The 21,513-nt window shown below is 40.1% G+C and overlaps 1 protein-coding gene across 2 annotated transcripts; it reads left to right on the top strand.

Moving 5' to 3' along the window:
• The first annotated feature begins 523 nt into the window (after positions 1–523).
• si:cabz01101003.1 (ubiquitin carboxyl-terminal hydrolase CYLD) lies at positions 524–14,326 on the top strand. 2 transcript variants are annotated; one of them, XM_058783328.1, is made up of 16 exons: positions 524–776; positions 3,007–3,208; positions 4,214–4,492; positions 6,013–6,297; positions 6,411–6,516; positions 7,043–7,533; positions 8,741–8,906; positions 9,140–9,281; positions 9,776–9,898; positions 10,002–10,093; positions 10,359–10,422; positions 11,529–11,721; positions 12,083–12,191; positions 12,727–12,845; positions 13,284–13,491; positions 14,005–14,326. In XM_058783328.1, the coding sequence occupies exons 2-16, from the start codon at positions 3,029–3,031 to the stop codon at positions 14,187–14,189; spliced, it is 2,742 nt and encodes a 913-aa protein (XP_058639311.1). In that variant the 5' UTR covers positions 524–776; positions 3,007–3,028; the 3' UTR covers positions 14,190–14,326. The 2 variants fall into 2 exon arrangements, with proteins under 2 accessions (XP_058639311.1, XP_058639312.1); XM_058783329.1 differs by lacking the exon at positions 524–776 and adding an exon at positions 1,706–1,823.
• The last annotated feature ends 7,187 nt before the right edge of the window (positions 14,327–21,513 follow it).

The following is a 21,513-nucleotide window of genomic DNA, read 5'->3' as shown; positions in this document are numbered from 1 at the left end:
CGTGGAAAATATATGGACACATGTGATCACATGTTAAATTTATGTGGTTTTTCTGTAAGGGACTGAAATGTATTTAATACTTTGTACAAAAGCCTTTGTTGGTAATGAGAGCTTCAAGAGGAGAAACTAGCGGCATGCATTGCTCAGGTGTGATTTTGACCCATTTTCCACACAAACGGATCTGTGGGTCTCTTCTATGAACTCTGATCTTTCTTATTTTCTATTGGATTGAAGTCAGGTGATTGTCTGGCTGTTCTCTGAAACCCGTCGAGAGTTTGCTTGGCTGTGTTTGGGATCATTGTCTTGTTTCATCATCATCGTCCTGGTTCTGTAGCTGTTTTGGGACTGAAGCAGCTAATATTAATTTCCACTGACGAGGGGCAGGATTGCTTTCTAATTACTGAGAGATTTCAGCTGGTGTCTTGGCTTTCCATGCTTTTTTGCACCTGCCTTTCTTCATGTATTCAATACTTCTTCTCTGTGTCATTCCACTTTAAGCTTAATTTCTGAACGTATTTGTTTTGTTTTCTTTGTATGTATGGATTACTTGGGTTGTTACCAACATCTGGTGAAAATATCAAGTCAACAGCACCTTTAGAAGTATATTTACTGGGAAAAATTGTGACGTTCAATACATATTTCACCCGCTGAATAATATTTAAGTTCAAAATTTAGTTTTTCAGCCATTTTGACAGCCCTATAGAGCCTTATGCATCAGACGTTCAGCCAAGGGACCGTGGACGTGACATCTTACAGCTCCAGACGATCTCGTTCAGGTGTGTTTGTTGTGTTCTCAGGTGACGGAGGAGACGGCGCAGGTGGCTCAAACGCTGGGCTACAGCGTAACTCTGAGCCAGATTTAACCAATTCTAGTACTTCTAATGAAGGAAGATTAGCGTTTGCTGTTCTTTGCGAAAATGTTTTTTCTTTGTGAAGTTAATCTATTTTTTTAAACAATGCAAAGTTGCCAACATTTCCAAACTCCCGCATGACTTTAGTTTTATATTGAATTTCTAGTATTTTCCCTTGTGCACTTATTTATTAATGGTTGTTAATATGCATTTAATGTTTTGTATGTTTAATGTGAAAAGTAAAAGTGTATAATATTATGTATAAAAATGTTTCATAAAAAAAAAAAGTTGTTTGTTTTAATCTTTTAACCATTTAGTGACTAATAAAATGGTTAACTTGCAAGAAAATAAAAAAGTAGACTCTTTTAAATTAAAATGTGATTAATTTCTTAATTTGTTTAGTTCATAACGTATGGAGCCCCTAAAAAGATGTGATGGAGAACATATGATAAATTAAAATTATACTTAATTATGACCTAAATCCTTTTTTCTTTTCTTTTTTTAACATTCAAACATTCCTCTGAGAAACTTTGGTGACTGCAATATAATAATAATAACTGGTGGGTAAATTTATTTATATATTAAATTTTTTTTGCAAGCCAGTGCAAAGTTTCGCGTGGGTACGGAAAATGAAATATAATTTTTGCACTCCTTTTGGGGGCCTTCTTCAGAAATATCGCTTCAAATCTACTGTCATGAATGAATATAGAAATTGTCTGACATAAGTGACTATACCCTTGAATTCTCGGAAGATGAGTAAAATGTCCGTCAGAAGAAAAAAGTCATTTCTTGCGACCAAAATACAAACCGCAACAGTGGAATTTCCCTCAGCGCGAAGCCCCGCCCACCCGAACATTCCCTCGATCTGATTGGTCCACGCAGCCGTCAGTCATCTCGCTTCCTGCTTCGGTCAAAGTGAGGCTTTATTGTGATAAAAGTGTCGCACTTCAAGCCGAGGTGATGACTCTGTCGGTAAGTGAGCGTTTGTTGCCTGTTTCATAGCGTTTACACTCGAAACGACGTTAAACCGAGATCAAGCCGCCAGTAACAGGTTTAATGAAGCAGGAAGTGTTTTAAATTCACTTTGCGCTGTTTGAAACGATTTAAACTCTAGTTTCGTTCTTAACGAACAGTATTTTATCGAAATGATCAAATGAAACGTGTTGGATCGTGTGCTTGAATGGCCAGAGCTGAGTAGATTACTTACAAACTGTAATCCGTTACTTTGATTCCAAATTACATGACAATTTGTAGTTAGTAACGTAATCCCTTAACATTAACGTTACGCTTCAGGTAATATAATCAGGTTACTTTTTGACTACTTTTAGATTACTTTTGACCTATCTTGTGTTTCACTTCGATTTAAATATGATAATCTTGTACCATACTGATATAAAAATGAACATTAGAACATTTGTTGTTATCAACTGAAGTGCAATACAAATTAAATTACGTCAAGTCCGGGTTTCTCAACTGAGTTTGTGAAGGAAAGAGCTAATAATCAATTAAATCATAAAAACGACAAGTTAAAGCAAATAATTTAATAAAATGAATCAAAATAAAACACTTACTGAAAAAATGAAACATTTTATTTGTTTACCTGCCTGTCACGTGACCATAACCCATGTCAGAGAACCATGAACATGGAACATAGACTTAAAATATATGAATATATAAAAATATATTAAGTGAAAGAGGATCAGATGACAGAAAAAGTTGGTGAATTTGTACATTTTGATGTGTATGAAAGACAAACGCCTTCCAGAGTAGCCTAATATGTGATATTTCAAATAAAGATGAATGTGTCGGCAATGTTGAAACACTTCTTAAACCTGAAATGATTTTTGTAAACCCAGTGTTTAAATGCTGTGTATCCTCCTGAATAATGACTGATCTCTGTGTGAACGTCCACACAACTGAAGACTACTGAGTGTAGATAAGCTGTAGACTATCTTAGAAAGGAGCATTTAAAAGAGGAATTAGAAAGAATCAATAAATTATTGCTATTGTGTAAATAATATGTAATCCATAAAAAGTAACTGTGGTCTGATTACGAGTATTTTAAAAAGTAATGTAATCTGATTACAAGTACTTCAGTAATCTGATCTGTTCAGCTCTGTGAGTGAGATGTTATGACTGTCTCGTGAACGCACAGGTTCGGAGGTGTTCACATCAGTATGTCCGGCGACGCACATCACAGTAGAAGACAACGCTCCCCCAAAATGTACATGGTAGCATCCGACTTCAAAGTGCAGGACCATCTGGAAGGAACCATTCGGCTGCAGCGGGGGCATCTGTGTCAGCAGCAGGAGGGAGGAGCGCACCGGAGCTCCAGAGGAGAACACATCTGGGTGAAGGTGAGACTGTGCTGGTGCTTCACACACATACAACACTTAACACACGCGTACAGATACTCAAAATACACCAAATACATACTAAATATGAGGAAAAAACAGAGATAAAAGTGAAAAAAATCTAATAAGTTAATAAAAAAGCTTAGACTTTCTGTTTTCCTTTTGAAGCAAGAAAGAGGATTATATAGAGTTGTTTCCTCTCAGTGTTAGATTATGGAAAATGCACATGCTTTATTGCAAGGCATTGTTAGGTCAATTATATCTGTGAGCTTTAGTTTTTTTATACCTGCAATTCTAGCACTGGATCTACTGTTAAACTTCTGTAATTTTCTGATTTGTTATGGCATGAGTGCAGGGCTAAATGTTGTTAGTTTTATGTGTTTGTAACTTTTTCTGTGGTGCCGTTTTGGCCAGGACTCCCTGGAAGAAGAGATTTTGCATCTCGATGGGACTATTCTGGTAAAATCAAGGATTTAATAAAACTAAATCTGTTACAAAAGCGTGTTGCTTCAGGCAGAAAGGTGAATTTGTGTGCTGTCTCCGATTATTTTATGTGCCATCCTCATCAGTTGCTGTTCATAATGAGACTTTGCACGGAAACACCCGTAATTTGGAGCACATATTAACAATACCTTGCAAACGTTTTGTGTTCTTTGTTGACAATGAAGAAAACCAGCAAATAAAGGAAAAGGACAGGTACTTTAAACGAATGAATTCTAGAAAGACTCTCTGGTTCATTAAAAGAGTTAAGCGTCCTAAGCACAAACAATCTTTGGTGTTTTTGAATTTTTTTTAATGATTGCATCTTTATTTTGATCAAACTTTAGCCTGTTATCAATAATCGTTCTTCACAAAATAAAATCGTCCAAAACGGACCCCTATTCCTCTATCTGCCACCATCAGCTGAGAATCGTTTGTGGTTTTCCTTGATGTCAGGTGTTGATGTTCAGAACAGCTTGTTCTGTGCTCGGAGGAAGCTCTTAAAGTGACAGCAGCTCTGTTTCTCAGGTGATTGATAAAGACTGCGTGGTGAAGGTGGAGAGGCAGGCTCTCAATGAAGTCCCAGCTGATCTCGCCGGTCTCCTCGAACCCGTGCTTGACCTCGAGGCCCGTGTCAAGCTGCTGTCCAGGCCGCAGATCCTGCAGCGAATGGCTTCGCTAGTGCTGGGGTCAGAGGTGAGGGTCATCTGGAGCCGCAGCCAATCAGAGCTCGCAGAGGCTGAGCTTCGTTACAGAGGGCCGCTGACGAGGGGAAGCTCCGCCGTTTATTTTGGGGTTCAGCTGAAAGTGAGTTTGAACGTCACATGAACAATACATTGCAAACAACATTTTCTTGATCAATATTTTGTTATCTTGTTTTCTTGTTATCAGACCTTTCAGGTGAAAAAAAAAATATATATATATATTTATATGAATTCAGTTTTTTTTTAAACATTTTTAAATAAATTATGCGTTTAATAATAAATCAATTTAGTGTAGTTTGTTGAAAACAAGAAACAAATTTTTTAAAGTAACAAAGAAATAACAAATTATAATAAAATATTTTTCTAAAATTATTTTTCAATATATCAGTTAAATGTTAATAAAATATATTTGAAAATAAATTGTAATACAATATTTATTATTTATAAAATGCTTTTATTATGATTACATATTTTAATTAGATATAAATAATTATACAAATAATTGTGCGTGTATATATTAAATACATTTTACATCTCTTCTTATAAAATATTTATTTTATGTATTAATTAATAAAATCTATATATAATGAATTATAATAAAATACCTGTTAACAATTATAAAGTTGACACATTTGAATTAAATCTATATAATTTATCAATTTTATATATATATATATATATATATATATATATATATATATATATATATATATATATATATATATATATATATATATATATATTTGGATACTATGTTATACAAATATTAATATATTTTACCTATCTCTTGCTCTAACAATTATTTTTAAATTAAATTATTATGTGTGTTTAATTACATGTTTTTCATTAAATTATTTAACGAATAATTATTAGATTAGATCTTATGTAGAATTATAACAAAATACATGTTATCAGTTATAAAATTTCATATTTGAATTTAATCTATATAATTAATTAAATCTAATTGTATGTATAGTGAATAATACTGTGTTATAAAGATTTTCTTAAATATATTTTACATATCTCTAATTCTTTTTAATTTAAATTAAATTGTTACCTACTTTAATTGCATATTTTTCATTCAATTATTTAACGAATAAATGTGAGCCTGGAGCACAGAAGCAGTCATAAGTAGCACAGGTACAGTATATTTGTAGCAATAGACAGCAATATACTCTATACTGTATGGTTCATTTTTCTTTTATGCCAAAAATCATTAGGATATTAAGTAAAGATCATGTTCCATGAAGATATTTAGTAAATTTCCTGCCGTAAATATATCAAAACTTAATTTTTGATTAGTAATATGCATTGCTAAGAACTTAATTTGAACAACTTTAAAGGAGATTTTCTCAATATTTAGATTTTTTTGCTCCCTCAGATTCCAGATTTACAAATAGTTATATCTCAGCTAAATATTGTCCAACAAACCATACATCAATGGAAAGATTATTTATTCAGTTTTCAGATGATGTATAAATCTCAATTTCAAAAAATTGACCCTTATGACTGGTTTTGTGCTCCAGGGTCACAAATATAATATTAAGATTTGTAGAATGATAATGGTGTATGTTAGAGTGTGTGTGACCCGTGTCTTCTTCTGTGGTGGTCGGTCTCTCTCAGGGATGGGCGGCAGGCCGGGGGAAATGCAATGGCAGCTATAAAGGGCATCAGCTGTTCATGTGTCCGGAGGGCTGCGGTCTGTTCCTGCCGGTCAGCGAGGTCACGCTCCCTCGGTCGTCCGGCATCAGTGTCCTGTCCCGCGCCGCAGAGTCCGTCCCGCAGCCGCTCGCCGTGGGTCAGAGAGTCTGCTTCACACAGGACCAGAGCGTCCAGCGCGGGACCGTCCAGTTCTGCGGGCCCCTGCCCAGCCGGGCCCCGGCCACGCTCTTCGTGGGACTTCTGCTGGTGAGTGAGCGACGTCCCGAGGTCAGTGTAAAGTTTAGTCAGAAAGGTAACTTTTGGTTTAACGTGTGTGTGTGTGTGTGTGTGTGTGTGTGTGTGTGTGTGTGTGTGTTTAGGATCATCCAGCGGGATTATGGGATGGATATTATAAAAACACCAAACTGTGCTCCATCTCTTCACCTGAGTTTGGAGCTTTACTGCCCCTCTCTAAAGTGACCGCAGGTAACGAGTAATGCACCTAATAAGACACATCAAACCATGTCAAGCTTCGAATGAACAAAACACACCAGAAAACTATCAAATAAGTGCATATGATGTTTGGAATAATTTCATATATAATTTTATTATGTCTCTTCTGCTCACCGAGGATGTATTTATTTGATCAAAAATACAGTAAAAATATTGTGAAATATTATTAGAATGTAAAATTAGCTGTTTTCTATGTGAATATCTGTTAAACTGTAATGTATTTCTGTGATGCGCAGCTGTATTTTCAGCATCATTACTGCAGTCTTCAGTGTCACATGATCTTCAGAAATCATTCTAATATGCTGATTTGCTGCTATGATATAATATCACTATAAAATTATTATTAATGCAAGATGCAAATAAATGACTTGGTGAACATAAGAGACATAATTATTCCAGACTTCTTGTAGTGTGTATTATTAACTATATATATACACACATATATATATATATATATATATATATATATATGTATGTATGTGTGTGTTTTGTTGTACAGAATGTAGATCTGAGCGGTCTCCTCTGGCTGTAACGAGTCCCAAACCGCTCCCTAAAGTGCCTCTGCTGCTGGTCCCCAGTAAAGCGGCCCCGCAGCCGTCCTCGGTCAGCAGAGAGCCGTCCTCGACGCCGGAGACGCGTCCGCTGATCCAGCCCTCGATGCTGGAGACGGCCAGAAGAGCCCTGCAGCCTCCGTCCTCCTCCGGCCCTAAAGCAGCTCTGAGACCTCCTCCTCTCACCACAGCCAAACCTGCTCTGCTGCCGCCCACCGGTCCACAGGCCCCGCCCCTGACCCCGCCCACCGACCAGCCACGTCCCTCCAACGGCTTCCACAACCTGCCATCTCCACCAATCGCTGAGCAGAGGGCGGAGCCTGGCCCCTGGCTGGAGGTGGGGTCTATGGTGGAGGTGAATGACCCGCCCATCTTCGGAGTCATTCGCTGGATTGGACAAATCAACAACGTCCCAGAACCAGTGGCTGGAATCGAGCTGGTACACTGACAACGCTCAAATACATCAGTTATTAATAATAATACCAGGAAAATAATAGTTATTAATAATAATACATTTAAATACAAGAAACAACTGTTTTGCAAAAAGAAACTCTTATGAAATATATTAATTAAAAACAAGTATTTTTTATATATATATATATATATATATTTCACATATATGTGTGTGTGTGTATATGTATATAGTAGGGATGTAACGATTCACTCAACTCGCAATTCGATTCGATTCACGATTTTTTTTAACAAAATCAGATTTAAGACAAATTATAAATTAAATGTGTCCTTTTATTATTGCTTGGACAAAATGCTGCACGTTTCTTTGTGAAATTGAAATATAACACTATAATATTATATAATATAGCACTTGCATATTATTGCTCTTTTGTTGGTTTTGATTGCTTTTATTCTCCTCGTTTGTAAGTCGCTTTGGATAAAAGCATCTGCTAAATAACAAAATGTAAATGTAAATAACAAAACTAAATTGAAATTTTAAAACAAGCCCCAAATCAAATAAATAAGTAACACAAATAAAACAAATCTCTTCATATAAACAAAATAAGGCTTTGTCTGAGCTCTTTCCATTTCAAATTAGAGGCAACCACTGCATTTTAATCATCATCCAAACAAAGATGCTGCATACATGCAACATGAGAAAAACAGAATGATTTTACTTCAGTTTTGTGAAACTATACATTAAAAATATCTGCATGAAACCGAAACAGCAGACGAGCTGAATGAGACGCAGATTCAGTCTCTGCCAGCAGGTGGCGCTTACAGCGTTTCCATGGTTTCCGCTGTAAACAAAGCAGCGCTGCACTTATGATCTTTAATATGAATTATACAGAGGCAAGATGAAAAAAAAATACCATCTAAACTTTTCTAAAGACAGTAATTTCCCCTCAGACATACATTCATATAAACTCCTACCTCTAACTGATTATTAATGTATACATGGATACATGTGTTGTAAAGCACATTCATATATTTATAGAAATTATGTATAAAATAAATGATACATTGTATATTAAATATTATTACATAGACACATGTATTATTGGTTTATAATTAATGAGTATGTGTGTATAAAATATATTTCTACATTCATAAAAATGGTAATTAAATGATTACATTTCTTAAATAACTAAACTTCTTTGTATGATAGATGTGTTAACTGTGTGTGTTCTCAGGATCAGGAGTTGTCCGCCGCTACGGATGGCAGTTATCTGGGTGAGCGTTACTTCCGCTGTCCTGCTAACAAAGGCCTGTTCGTCAAGCTGAGGAACTGCAGACGTGACTCCAGGTTTCCTGAGCCGGAGCTGCCCATCAATCAGGTCGATCGCTGCAACTCCATCGGTGAGCACCGCTTCACTTATGTGCAAAACAGATTTAACATATTTCACCTTGTGTATACTTCCCATTAATGCATAATATATGTATAGTGTAATATAAAGCATAAAATTGCTAAATATGTAATGTTGCAGGAATATTGTCTTAGATATGCATCTGATTTAGCACCAGTGCAGTGTTGTGTGTCGCTAGTGCGTGTGCTGAGCGTGTGTGTGTGTGTGTGTGTGTGTGTGTTCCAGCGTTTGCTAACTGGAGCAGTAAGCGTGTGGAGGAGCACACACCTCCTCTGTCCGGTCCAGACGCCCGTCTCGCGTATGAGGGCTTCAAGAAGGGCATCCAGGGTCACCTCAACTCCTGCTACCTGGACGCGTCTCTCTTCAGGTGCCACACGCTCACAGCAGTGCAGTCAGGAGAATTATTATAATGTTCATGAAAACAGGCGAGTAATGATGCCTGATGGAGGGCATTTTCTCCAGAAGCGTCGTTTATCAGAAACACATACTCATCTGCAGTTTTGTGTTGCATGCATTAAACCGCATCAAGACACAGGGTTATTATAGTTAACTAAAATTAAAACAATTAAATATAATAATAATTTTATTATAATAAAATAAACATCAAGTGAAATATACAGTATTTTGAAACAATGACAAAAAAACACATAGATCAGTTTACTAAAAGTGAAAGCAGAAATTACAAAAATAAACTTTAATTCAAAACAATCAGTTAAAAACTATAATAGTGTATCAATGATACTGAAATAACACTGTCATAAATACTTGAAAACAGAAGTTTCAGCATTAGGTCATAGTGTAAGTGACAAAAGTAACACACTCTAATTAATGCTAATCCGTGTGTGTGTGTGTGTGTGTCAGCATGTTCTCGTGCTGCAGCTCGTTCGATTGGCTGCTGTTTTGGCCGACTGGACCTCAGAACAATCCCATCAGTCAAAGCGCTCAGGATCTGCTGCGCTGCGAGATCGTCAACCCTCTGAGGCGGTAAAACACGCTTATTACAATACAAAACATCTCCAGTCACTGTGGCAGTGAGAGATGTTCATTTCTGTGTGTGTGTGTGTGTGTGTGTGTGTGTGTCCTGCAGGTACGGATATGTGTGTGCCAGTAAAACCATGGCCTTACGCAAACTACTGAAAGCAGAAACCGCAGATTCAGGATTCACCAACGAGGAGAAAGGTGAGAGTGTGTGTGTGTGTGTGTGTGTGTGTGTGTGTGTGTGTGTGTGTGTGTGTGTGTGTGTGTGTGCGTGCGTGTGTGTGTGTGTGTGTGTGTGTGTGTGCTTGTGCGCTTCCTTAGAAATTCCTATATGACATAATTAATATTTGTATATTTTTTCAGTTCTGTTTTATTTGTTCTAGTGGTATTTTATTCCAGTTTTGAAGAAACAGTGACCGTTCAACAGCGTGTGTGTGTGTGTGTGTGTGTGTGTGTGTGTGTTCAGATCCAGAGGAATTCCTCAACCAGCTTTTCCTGCTTCTCCGGGTCGAGCCGCTGCTGAAGATCAGGTGTGTGTCTGTGTCTGTGTCTGCAGGGCTCTCAAGTCTCACGCATTCACCGCGAGACTCACGCATTTCAACCAGTTCACACGCTCTCACACCACACCTTGTATTTCTCACGCTGAGAAGGGACAACTTGTCCCGCTACAATTACTGTACGATTAATAGATGAGGGAATACGGAGGTAAGGTTTCTGCCGAGTTCATAGCTCTCTCGACTCTCGAGTTATACAGAGTTAAATGCCACCTACCAGCCAATCAGAAATTAGAAATTATGTGATTCTGCCGCAAGCGGGTTCGTTACTCAGCAACATGGATGTGCGCACGTGGAGTGTAAGCTGGAAGAGAAACATCAGATGAATGCTGTAGGTAACCCTTTCATTTATTATTTTTTTCGATTTTAAGATTCCTCTACGAAATTCACTTATTATTGTTGCAGTCAAAAAAAACTCTCCAACTGCTTTGCAACCAGAAGCTTTAGCTTAGCTTTGTCTTCCTGAAAGGAAAGTACTAGAGATGTTATAACAGTTGGTGAATCTGATAAAAAAGACAAATTCATCCAAATTGTTTTACATATTTAAAAAAGGATCAGAAATACCAAAGAAATCTGGCCCCAAACATGCCAACTTTTCAGCCGCTACTTCCTTGTTCCAAAGAGAGATGGCGGGCTCAAACCCATTCTGGATCTCGGACATCTAAACCGCTTGCTTATGCACCGAACAGATCCTCGCACACATTTGCCCCGAGGACTGGATTTTGACCGGAGACCTGAAAGACGCATACTTTCACATCCACATAGCTCCCCATCACCGTATGCAGTCCTTCCGTTTGGACTGTCTCTGGCCCCGTGCACTTTTATGAAGTGCATAGGCGCAGCTCTTTCCCCTCGAATCCGCATATTAAACTACCTCACGATTGGCTGGTCCTAGCCAGATCAGAACGGGAATCGTCTCAGGGAACCGAGGTTTCGTTAGTAACCAGATTGTTTTTCTGGTTATTGGCTGTAAATAGCTCTTAGTGATTTTGATCTGTATGATAATGTTTTTGTATTTTTTTACCGTAACCCTGACTCGTGTGTGTGTGTGTGTGTGTGTGTGTGTGTGTGCGCGTGTGCAGGTCTGTGAGTCAGAAGGCGCAGGAGTGTTTCATCTATCAGCTCTTTCCTCCGTCCGTCTCTCTGTCGTCTCCTCCGGTGTCTCCGGTTTCTCCCGCTCTCTCTCCGCTGGTGTCTCCGGGGCTCCTGCGTGTGTCCAGCGTCCAGACGCTGCTCGAGTCCTCCTTCATGCACTCGGGACTCAAGCTCACGGAGGTGACCACACACACACACACACACACACATGTTTGTTTTTGTGAAAAGTGGGGACTCTCCATAGGCGTAATGGTTTTTATACTGTACTTACTGTATGTGCTATTGCTCTACACCAACCCTACACCTAAACCTACCCCTTACAGGAGACTACAGGCATTTTTAGATAAAAAAAAAAGGTTTTTTGAATTACGGGGACATAGGCAGTGTCCTCATAAACCACCTTCAGATTGTAATACCTCTGTCATACCCCTGTTATTATACAAATTTTGTCCCTTAAACCACAAAAACCAGTACACCCACACACACACACATCTAATCATCACAGTGTGAGATACACAGACGTTCCTGTTGTTTTCTCCAGGCTCCGTCCTGTTTGCCGCTGCTGATGCCCAGATTCGGTAAAGAGTTCAAGATGTTTGATGCCATCCTGCCCTCTCTGAGCCTCGACATCACCGACCTGCTGGACGAGAGTAATCATATCAACATTCATTAATTCATGATTCATTTATTTATTACATTTATGAATTATCATTATTTATGAATATTTGCATTATTTAATTACCTATTTTAAAAATTACATTAAAATTCACTTTATTTATTAGTATTTATTTTTACCTTTATTTTATAGTAAATGTACTGTATATGAGATTTAATTTTATTACTAAAAAATTTTTTTTACTAAATCATCATCATTCATGATATATTTCATTATTCTTTGACTCATGTTTGTTTTTGTTTATTTTTTCATTATATTATATTATTAATTTTCAATTGTTTTTATTTTTATTTTTTCCCTTTATTTTCATTATTTATGATTTATATTCTTATTTAGTTCTGTAGTATTTTAAGAACTTAGTTTTCTTTATTTTATATTTATTTTATAGTGTGTATATATATATATATATATATATGTATATGTATGTATGTATATGTGTATATATACTGTGTGTATGTATGATTTTGAAAATCTTTATTGTGTGTGTGTGTGTGTGTGTGTGTGTGCAGCTCTGCGTCAGTGCAGTATCTGTCAGTCGGTGGCGCAGTGGGAATGTCTGCAGTGTTACGAGGATGTTGACATCACACCTGGACAGTTAAAACAGTACTGCAACACCTGTAACACACAGGTAACACACACACTAATACACACTCACTCACACACACTAGGGGTGTGCAATATATATATTGTCTGTGATTTAATATTGTATTTGTTGTTTTAACAATGCATGATTTGACATTATCGAGTATATCGCGAAAACCAAACAAAACACACCCACAGAGCTCATGCATGCATCCCGTGATGAAGTCTAGTAGGTTATTGAACTGTATATTCTTTCGCCCTACACCTAAACCTACCCCTCACAGGATACTTTGTGCATTTTTTATTTCTCAAAAAAACTCATTCTGTAAGATTTATTAGCTTGTTTACCCGTGGGGACCTCAATTTAGGTCCCCGCCGTGACACGAGTCCCCATGAGTCTGTGTATATTCAGGTTTAGGTCCCCACCAGGATATATAAAGCTGTACACACACACACACACTCGCTCACTCTCTCTCTGCGTCAGGTTCACGCTCATAAGAAGCGTCAGATGCACCGGCCAGTGGAGGTGCGGGGGCCCCGGGGCTGCTGGGAAGGGCCGGTTCACGGGGCCCGGCAGCTGATGGATCTGTTCGCAGTCACCTGCATCGAGACGAGCCACTACGTCAGCTTCGTCAAACACGGCCCCGGGGCCACGGACTGGCTCTTCTTCGACAGCATGGCCGACCGAGAGGGTAACGATTCATTACAGTATTCATATTTAAATACATTTAGTATTATTCATTTTTAATCATATCAAAAATATGTATTAAATTATTTGCATCTTTTTATTATTTGTCTTTATTGTGATTTTATTTTTATCTTAATAATACAATATTGTTTTATTTATTGTTTTATTATTATTTTGCTTTAATGCTCATTTTCTTAGAAAAATTGGGGCTAAACAGGCAGCGATGTAGATTCGGTGGGCGGGACTAAACAGGCAGCGATGTTGAAGCAGGCTTTGATCATCTGCGGAGGCGGAGCTTATCCACACTATTACATCAGAGTAGAACATTCCACAAGCTGTTGTTTTGGCAGACTGCCTTCAATATGAGCTGTTTTTAGACTAATGACAAAGTATTGAGTTCTGAAACTTGCAGGATGCTTTTATAGCACAACGACCTCTTATATGTCCAAAGATCAAGGGAATTTTGGATTCTCAGTTCATGACCCCTGTGTGTGTGTGTGTGTGTGTGTGCGCGCAGGAGAAGAGAACGGCTTTAACGTGCCGCAGGTGCGCTCGTGTCCGGAGGTGGGCCGTTATCTCAGTCTGTCTGTGGAGGAAATCTCTCGTCTGGACGCCTCGTCGCTCAGAGATCCTGTCCGCCGTTTACTGTGTGACTCCTACATGTGTCTCTACCACTGCCCACAGCTCTCGCTCTACAAATAACACAAACACAGTCAGGAGGAAAATACGCCTCTGTAAATAGTGATTTTTGAAAAGATTTTTAACAGAATGCTGTCTATGTTTTTGTATGTTTACAGATGTAAATGTTAATTTTTATAAAAAGAAACTGTATTCTCATGTGTGTTGTGTTGTGTTCCTTTTGATGGGCATCAAAATAATCAAACTTTAAAAAAAAAAATAATTATGGGCAATTATAATAGCAAATATGTTCTTTTTTACCATTTAAAATAAATATTTGGTTTTACAGAGGAATTAAAATAAGTAAAAATTAAACGTTGTAATTTGTATATTTATTGGGTGTCCATAGCTCAGGGATACTCAAATCTGGCTCTAACCCTAATCAAACACACCTGAGCATGCTAATCAGTGTCTTCGAGATCATTAGAAAATCACAGGTAGGTGAGGTTGATCACTGCAGCCTCCACTTTGAAAAACACGGTCATTCTAGCCGCCACGTTATTTTGTGGTGCACGCATATACTACGCGTTACGGTAATAGCGTGTTAAAACAGATCAGAGGAAAAGCGATCTTTAGCTTTCCATTTATTGAGACAGTTTCTCTGTCAATGAATGAATGAATAAGTTTAGAACTGTCTTATATAAATAAATAAACCAATTAATATGAAAAAAACTGTCTGATGAGAAATAACAAAATAAAAGCCTTTTAAAACTTGCATATAACCAGAGAGAGGGTTCAGCAAAAAATCGGCTGCCGATTTTTTTATCTGAACCCCTTCTGTATAACCATTTTGCATCTGTAAATTCACGTAGTTATAAAAATAAAATCCACTGTTTCCACAAACCACTTTCAATTCGGATTAGTAGTTCACAACCCCAGGGTGTCACAGTCAGTTTTAAGACTGTCTGATGTAGCATTACATAAGAAACTCATATATGACCAGTTTTGTCTGATTTTGAATAGCTCTAAAAAGGAAAGTCCCTGGTTCCACAGAACCACAGCCCACTACCCCAGGGCTTTTATTTTGCAGTTCAACATCAGCCAATCCTGACGTTGCTGGAGTGACACTCTGGAGTGGTGTACTATCAATCTGAATTCAAAGTGGTCTGTGTAAACAAGGGGTTTCCTTTATTACCTAATCTGAATTCACAGAACAAACAGCATACATGAGAGTTTTTAGAGGGCTTTCATTTTGAAATGATACGCCAGAAAGTCTAGTCAATGTGTGAGTGACACTCTGGTGAGATATACTGTCAGTCAAAAGTAAACTGTTCTGTGGAAACAGGGAGTTTCATTTTTAGAGCTATCCAAAATCAAAGACAAAACTGGTCATATGAGTTTTTGGAGGACTGTTATTATGTAATTCTACGTCAGACAGTCCTAAAACTGACTAAGTGACACCCTGGGCTGGTGTACTGTTAATCTAAAGTGAAACCTTTTTTGTGGAGACGGGGTTTTATTTTTATAACTATGTGAATTTACAGATATAAAATGGTTATATGCAAGTTGTAAAAGGCTTTTAGTTTTTTCATATTAATTGGTTTATTTATTTATTTATATCAGACCGTTTTAAACTTATTATTCATTCATTCATTCATTCATTGACGGAGAAACTGTCCCAATAAATGAAAGCTAAAGATCGTTTTTCCTCTGATCTGTTTTAACACGCTATTACCGTAACGCGTAGTATATGCGTGCACCACAAAATAACGTGGCGGCTAGAACCGTGTTTTTCAAAGTGGAGGCTGGCCAGCTCAAGTTACTGCCAGAGAAATAGCCTACTTGGACTGATTTTATTTTATTTTTAATATTATTTTGTTTATTTATTTATTTATTTATTTTGTTTATATTTAACCTCCTGTTCTTGTTCACAGTATAATAACATTCAATCGTTGCACGCAATCACAGAGAATATAACTCGATTAAGATGATCAAACTTAATTATGTTTGGTCAGAACTTTGCAGTTCACATCGAATGCAGCCTTCGAATTGGGACACAGCTGATGTCACTCATAATAGTTAAATAATTTAATAATAATGACTAAATAAAATCACTTAATGAAACAAGTTTTCCAAATCAAAATTTTTACAGAGATGTTAGAGACAAATATTGTTCTGTTCTTTTCTGTGTAGTTTCTGAAAGTTGTATTTCCATATTTGGGCATCACACATGCTTGCACACACATATGAGAGAAAATTTATTTTGAGGAAGTCCATCACCCACAACCACATATTTTAAATACTCAGATGACACAGCCATCCTCGCTCTGCTTACAGACAACAACTATGTACTGGATTATTACAACGGCCAACTACCATAGCTTCCAAAATAATTTGTCTTCCCATGTCAAATTTGACAGAATTAAATAATAGGGCCATTACACGTATAGTGACTTCAGTTGAGTAGGACATTATGCATCCATTAAATTGGTACCTCACCCTACTTCCTTCAGGAGGTAGGTACTAAAGTGCAGAAGGGGTCGATTCCCTGAACAAAAGGCCTCACCGAAAAGACCAGACAATTATATAGGGCGGACTTTGCTAACATAGTTTTTTTGACATGTGTAATACTTATGACATGATGTTGTGTCATGGTGACACTGTCTGTGGAATGGAATGATGCTGTGAAGAAGACTTTCCCTAAAGGGACAATAAAGTCTAAAGTCTAGAGATGTATGATGTAAGGTGAAGTAAACATCAGAGATGCTTTGCCACAAGCTGCAACTGTAGGAACTAAACTAACCATGGTGATGCAGATCTTCTTCCAAGATGGTATTCCTTGGAGCATCCACATTGTTGAAAACCTTCCGCATCGTCAGCAGGGATCTCAGGGTCTCAGATGTTTCGCCCCTTAACCTGAACACCTCTCCTGAGTGGGGCAGCGAAGACTATAACTAGCCTTCATCTGCAGAAGGGTTCCAACTGTGGGCTCTCTTCAACCACAGCCATCTTGAGCTGGACTCGGCTGCTACGGCTATGTCCCTGGTGGCTTTCTTCAGTTGTTTCGGCTCCAGGCCCACCCTCTGGAGGAAATAGCGCACTGATTTTGCTGGGAACCCGCGGCAGCCAACTTCAATAGGGTAGCTGGTTGCGTGCCACCCCTTTACAACAGCTTCGTCAACCAGGTCCTGGTACTTAGCTTTTTTCAGTTGGTGGGACATGGCTAGCCTCTCTTCCCAGGGCACCGTGAGCTCAGCAACTATGATGGTTTTTGTGCTCCTGGATAGCAAGACCATATCTGGTCGAAGGGAGGTCACTGCCACGTCCTGTGGGAAGACAAGCTTCCTCTTCAGGTCCACACTCAATTCCCAGTCAGAGGCTCGTTGCAAGAAAGAGGGTGGATTCTTGACCACCATGCCGATCTTACGAGCTCCTTCCCTCACAAAGGTTATGGCTTCGGGGAGATGGGCCTGCTTGTTATTGGCTTTTACTCGCTGCTGTTCCACCCATTTGGCGATCTCCATGAGGACCTTATCGTGCCTCCATCTGTACCGCCCTTCTGCCAATGCCTTTGGACAACCAGTCAAAATATGGTTCAGTGTACAGGAGACTGCTCCACATTGGTTGCATGATGGGTCTTCCTCTCCACCCCAGATCTTTATGTTTCTTGGTGTTGGCAACAGGTCGGTCACCGAGCGCAGGAGAAAGCTCAACCTCCCTTGGTCAATCTGCCACAGTTCCTTCCAGGACAGCGGTCGCTCCTGTGCCTGGTCCCACTGCGTCCATCGACCCTGAGAGGCAAGCCCGATCGCTTTCACCTGACGCTCCTCCTCTGCTGCCTCACGGACTCTTTGCACCACGAGGCCTCTTCTGGCTCTGGCATCAGCCCTGCTCCACCTCTTCTCACTATAATGTCCAAGGCCCAGGCGTCCCTGGCATACCACGCCCACGATTTCCTGGTGTTTCCAGTGGAATTCTGCTTCCATCACGGCTTGCTGGGGCTTCCACTTTCTGCCGCATTTGATGGTCTTGCTTGCGCGTCTTACCTTCCCGTCCTCAGATGAGAGGAGTGTACTGACTGCCCTTGCCTTGGCGGCTTTAAACTCCTCGACCACCGATGAAACTGGCAAGGGAAGCTTGGAGGTCTTGCTGTACAGGTTGATTGCGCTGAATGATTGGGGGACTCCCAGCCATTTCCGCAAGAACTTACTGCACAGTCTTTCCATTCCTTCCACCTGAGACACGGGAAAGTCATAAAGTAGGAAGGGCCATTGCAGCCGGGGTATGATGCCATACTGAAAGCACCAGACTTTAAACCTCCCGAGTAATTGGCTGTGCTCGATTGCCTTAAGCCAGGTGTTCAGCTGGGCCTTGGTATTAGTGAGATTGCCCCTGTCCTTTAGGGAGCTGTCGGTCTGCTTTCCAAGGCATCGGATCCTTTGATCTTGGATTGTTACTCTTGGCCTCGTTGATGAGCTGGCTAATCACTGCTGTATGCTCCAGGCAGCCGAAATATCCCGGTACTCCTCCTTTTTGGACACTGGGATCGATGAACTCACTGGCGAGCAGGTATGTTGTTAGCCTTTTGGCGATGATGGACCAGAAGATTTTCCCCTCTACATCCAGCAGGGAAATCTCACGAAACTGGTCGAGTCTTGTGGAATTGAGCTCTTTTGGCACAAAGCAGCCCTCAGCTAGAGTCCAGAGCCCGGGTTCCAGCTTCTTCTTCCACAGTGTCCGTAGGAGCTTTGAGAGCCTCTTCAGCAGCAGTGGGCAGCATTTATAGATTTTATAGGTGGTGCCTGATGGTCCTGGGGCTGATCCCGCCCGTGCTTTTGTCACCACTACCCTCACTTCATCCATGGTGAAATCTGCCATGTTAAAAGGGGTGTGTGGTATAAGAATCGGCAATTGGAAAGGACATTCACCCAGAGGAAAATCTCTGGAGGAGTCTCCATGCGCGGCTGCCACAATGTTTTCTATTTCCTCCTTTGCACAAGACAGAGTCCCACCCTTGGGCTTTCCTAATAGGTCTGCTGTAAATTAGAAAGGGTTGTTGAAGAAGGCTTTCCTCTTTCTACGCTTCTCCCTCTGTTTCTCCCGTGTGGTCTCAGCTCTCCGAAGCTGGATTAGCCTTTTCCGCATCTCTGTGCTAATCTCATCCAGGGCCACTCTTTCCTTATCGCTTGCTTCCCGCCACCTTCTCCTGAATGTCTTTAATTCTTCTCGCAGCTCCTTGATCTGCCACTGTCTCCTGCTAGGCCCTGCTGGTGGCCTGAGAGTCTTAGCTTCTTTCGCGCCAAAGGTTTTGTGGCACACCTGGTACACAACTTCAACCATGGTCTTAATCTTCTTGACTACATCTCCTTTCAGGATATTTTCCAGGATGGTATTTAGATCGTTATCCAGTTGGGCCCATCTGAAGTCTGCTGCTGGTGGTAAATTCAAGCATGGTTTCCTCTCGAAGTCTTTCGGACTTTCAGGTTCACCGGCTTTTCCTATGCTCCGAGTAGGTTGAGCAGGGAGGTCTGGGGCACTGTGGTTTGCCTCCTGGCCCTGGACCTCCTCCACCGACTGATGAACACCCTTAACAAACTTAGAGAGATTACTCTGCGTAAGCTCAGGTGCTCTGCGTTGCTGACTCTGCTCTTTGCACTTGGACTTGCCTTGGTGGATTTTAACACTACGCTCATTCTTAAAAAGCCCTCCACAGACGTTGCATCTTCTTTTGGCTTCGACCTTCTGTCTTTCCATATCCGTTCTCATAGTCCTTTTTCCATTGTCCGGGTCTTTGACCATTGATCCGTCCGATGGCAGATTATCCTCCCCTCCTCGGTCCGCCTGGGGGTATTCTCTTTGTTCAGAACTCTTAGCTTTTTTTTTGCAGTGCTTTGGGGTGCTAGCCCTGACACTATTGCATGCCGTCTTTCCGAGCTGTCGTCCGTTCTTTCACGGATGTCCGTGGGTCTTCCCCCACCGCCAATGGGCCTCTCCCCATGGTCTCGACAATAAGGTGAAGTAAACATCAGAGATGCTTTGCCACAAGCTGCAACTGTAGGAACTAAACTAACCATGGTGATGCAGATCTTCTTCCGAGATGGTATTCCTTGGAGCATCCACATTGTTGAAAACCTTCCGCATCGTCAGCAGGGATCTCAGATGTTTCGCCCCTTAACCTGAATACCTCGCCTGAGTGGGGCAGCGGAGACTATAACTAGCCTTCACCTGCAGAAGAAGATGGATGTAAGTATAAATGACAAAATGTTGAGAAATAAAACTGATATACACGAGTTCCCTTTTGAAATGGTCTTTCACATTATGTAAATCATGCTTGGGGGAAACTACATTTTCTCTGAATACTGAAGCCTGATTTGTTAACATTTGTGCAGCTGCACAAACCAATGGAATTTCAGTCTACCAAAATGGGCATGGCCGACTGCCTATGTTCTGACGAGTGCCGTTTCATCAGAATCTTTCTCCTTCAGTGTGCAGATCATCTCCTCGCTGACTCCAAAGAAGAAGCCAAGTATGTTGAGGATGGAGTGGTCAGTTTGCACCTACTTTTCAGTCTTGACCACCCTCACTTTCCTACAGCAGAGCCTGAGCTCAGACAGCACTACCCTCTTCCCGAACCCCAGGCTGGTCCCAGAGTCACAGCCGAAGCACACCTCATGCATCAGGAGTGATGAGGGAAAGGCTGAGTCCCGCTGCGGTGAGACCTCCTTCCAAGAAGTCAAGTCAAGTCAAGTCACCTTTATTTATATAGCGCTTTTACAATACAGATTGTGTCAAAGCACTTAACAGTATCAAATTGGAGGATAGAGTGTCAGTAATGTATAATGATAAGATTAAACACTCAATTTTCATTTAAAGGCATTTCATTATTGAATTCAGAGATGTCATTGTCTAGCTCAGTTTAGTTTAAATAGTATCTGTGCAATCAAATCGGCGATAATCGCTAGAAATTAAGTGTCCCCAACTGAGCAAGCCAGAGGCGACAGCGGCAAGGAACCAAAACTCCCTCTGTGACAGAATGGAGAAAAAAAAACCTTGGGAGAAACCAGGCTCAGTCGGGGGGCCAGTTCTCCTCTGACCAGACGAAACCCGCAGTTCAAAAGTTTATATTTCTATTTTAATTTTGTTGCAATTTCTAACAATAGTAGTATTATGTAGTTAGATATTTTATTATATAAGAAGGCTTGTGTGTGCCTCTCATCTCTTGGTCCTGATCCGGGTGTTGGAGCATGCGTTTATCGCCAATACTGGGTTTGCCCCATTAGATGTGTGCACACCCACACAATCCATCACTGTTGTAGCGGACAGAGCACTTGTCTTTGCAATGACAAGAATGTCAGCCCCGGCTCTTGTGCAGCGATCTGCCACTCAACAGACTCAGACCCCTTGCTGC

This window comes from Onychostoma macrolepis, chromosome 07, assembly GCF_012432095.1.
Source record: "Onychostoma macrolepis isolate SWU-2019 chromosome 07, ASM1243209v1, whole genome shotgun sequence".
In the NCBI taxonomy this organism is placed as follows: domain Eukaryota; kingdom Metazoa; phylum Chordata; class Actinopteri; order Cypriniformes; family Cyprinidae; genus Onychostoma; species Onychostoma macrolepis.
This window is presented reverse-complemented; position numbering and strand designations above follow the sequence as displayed.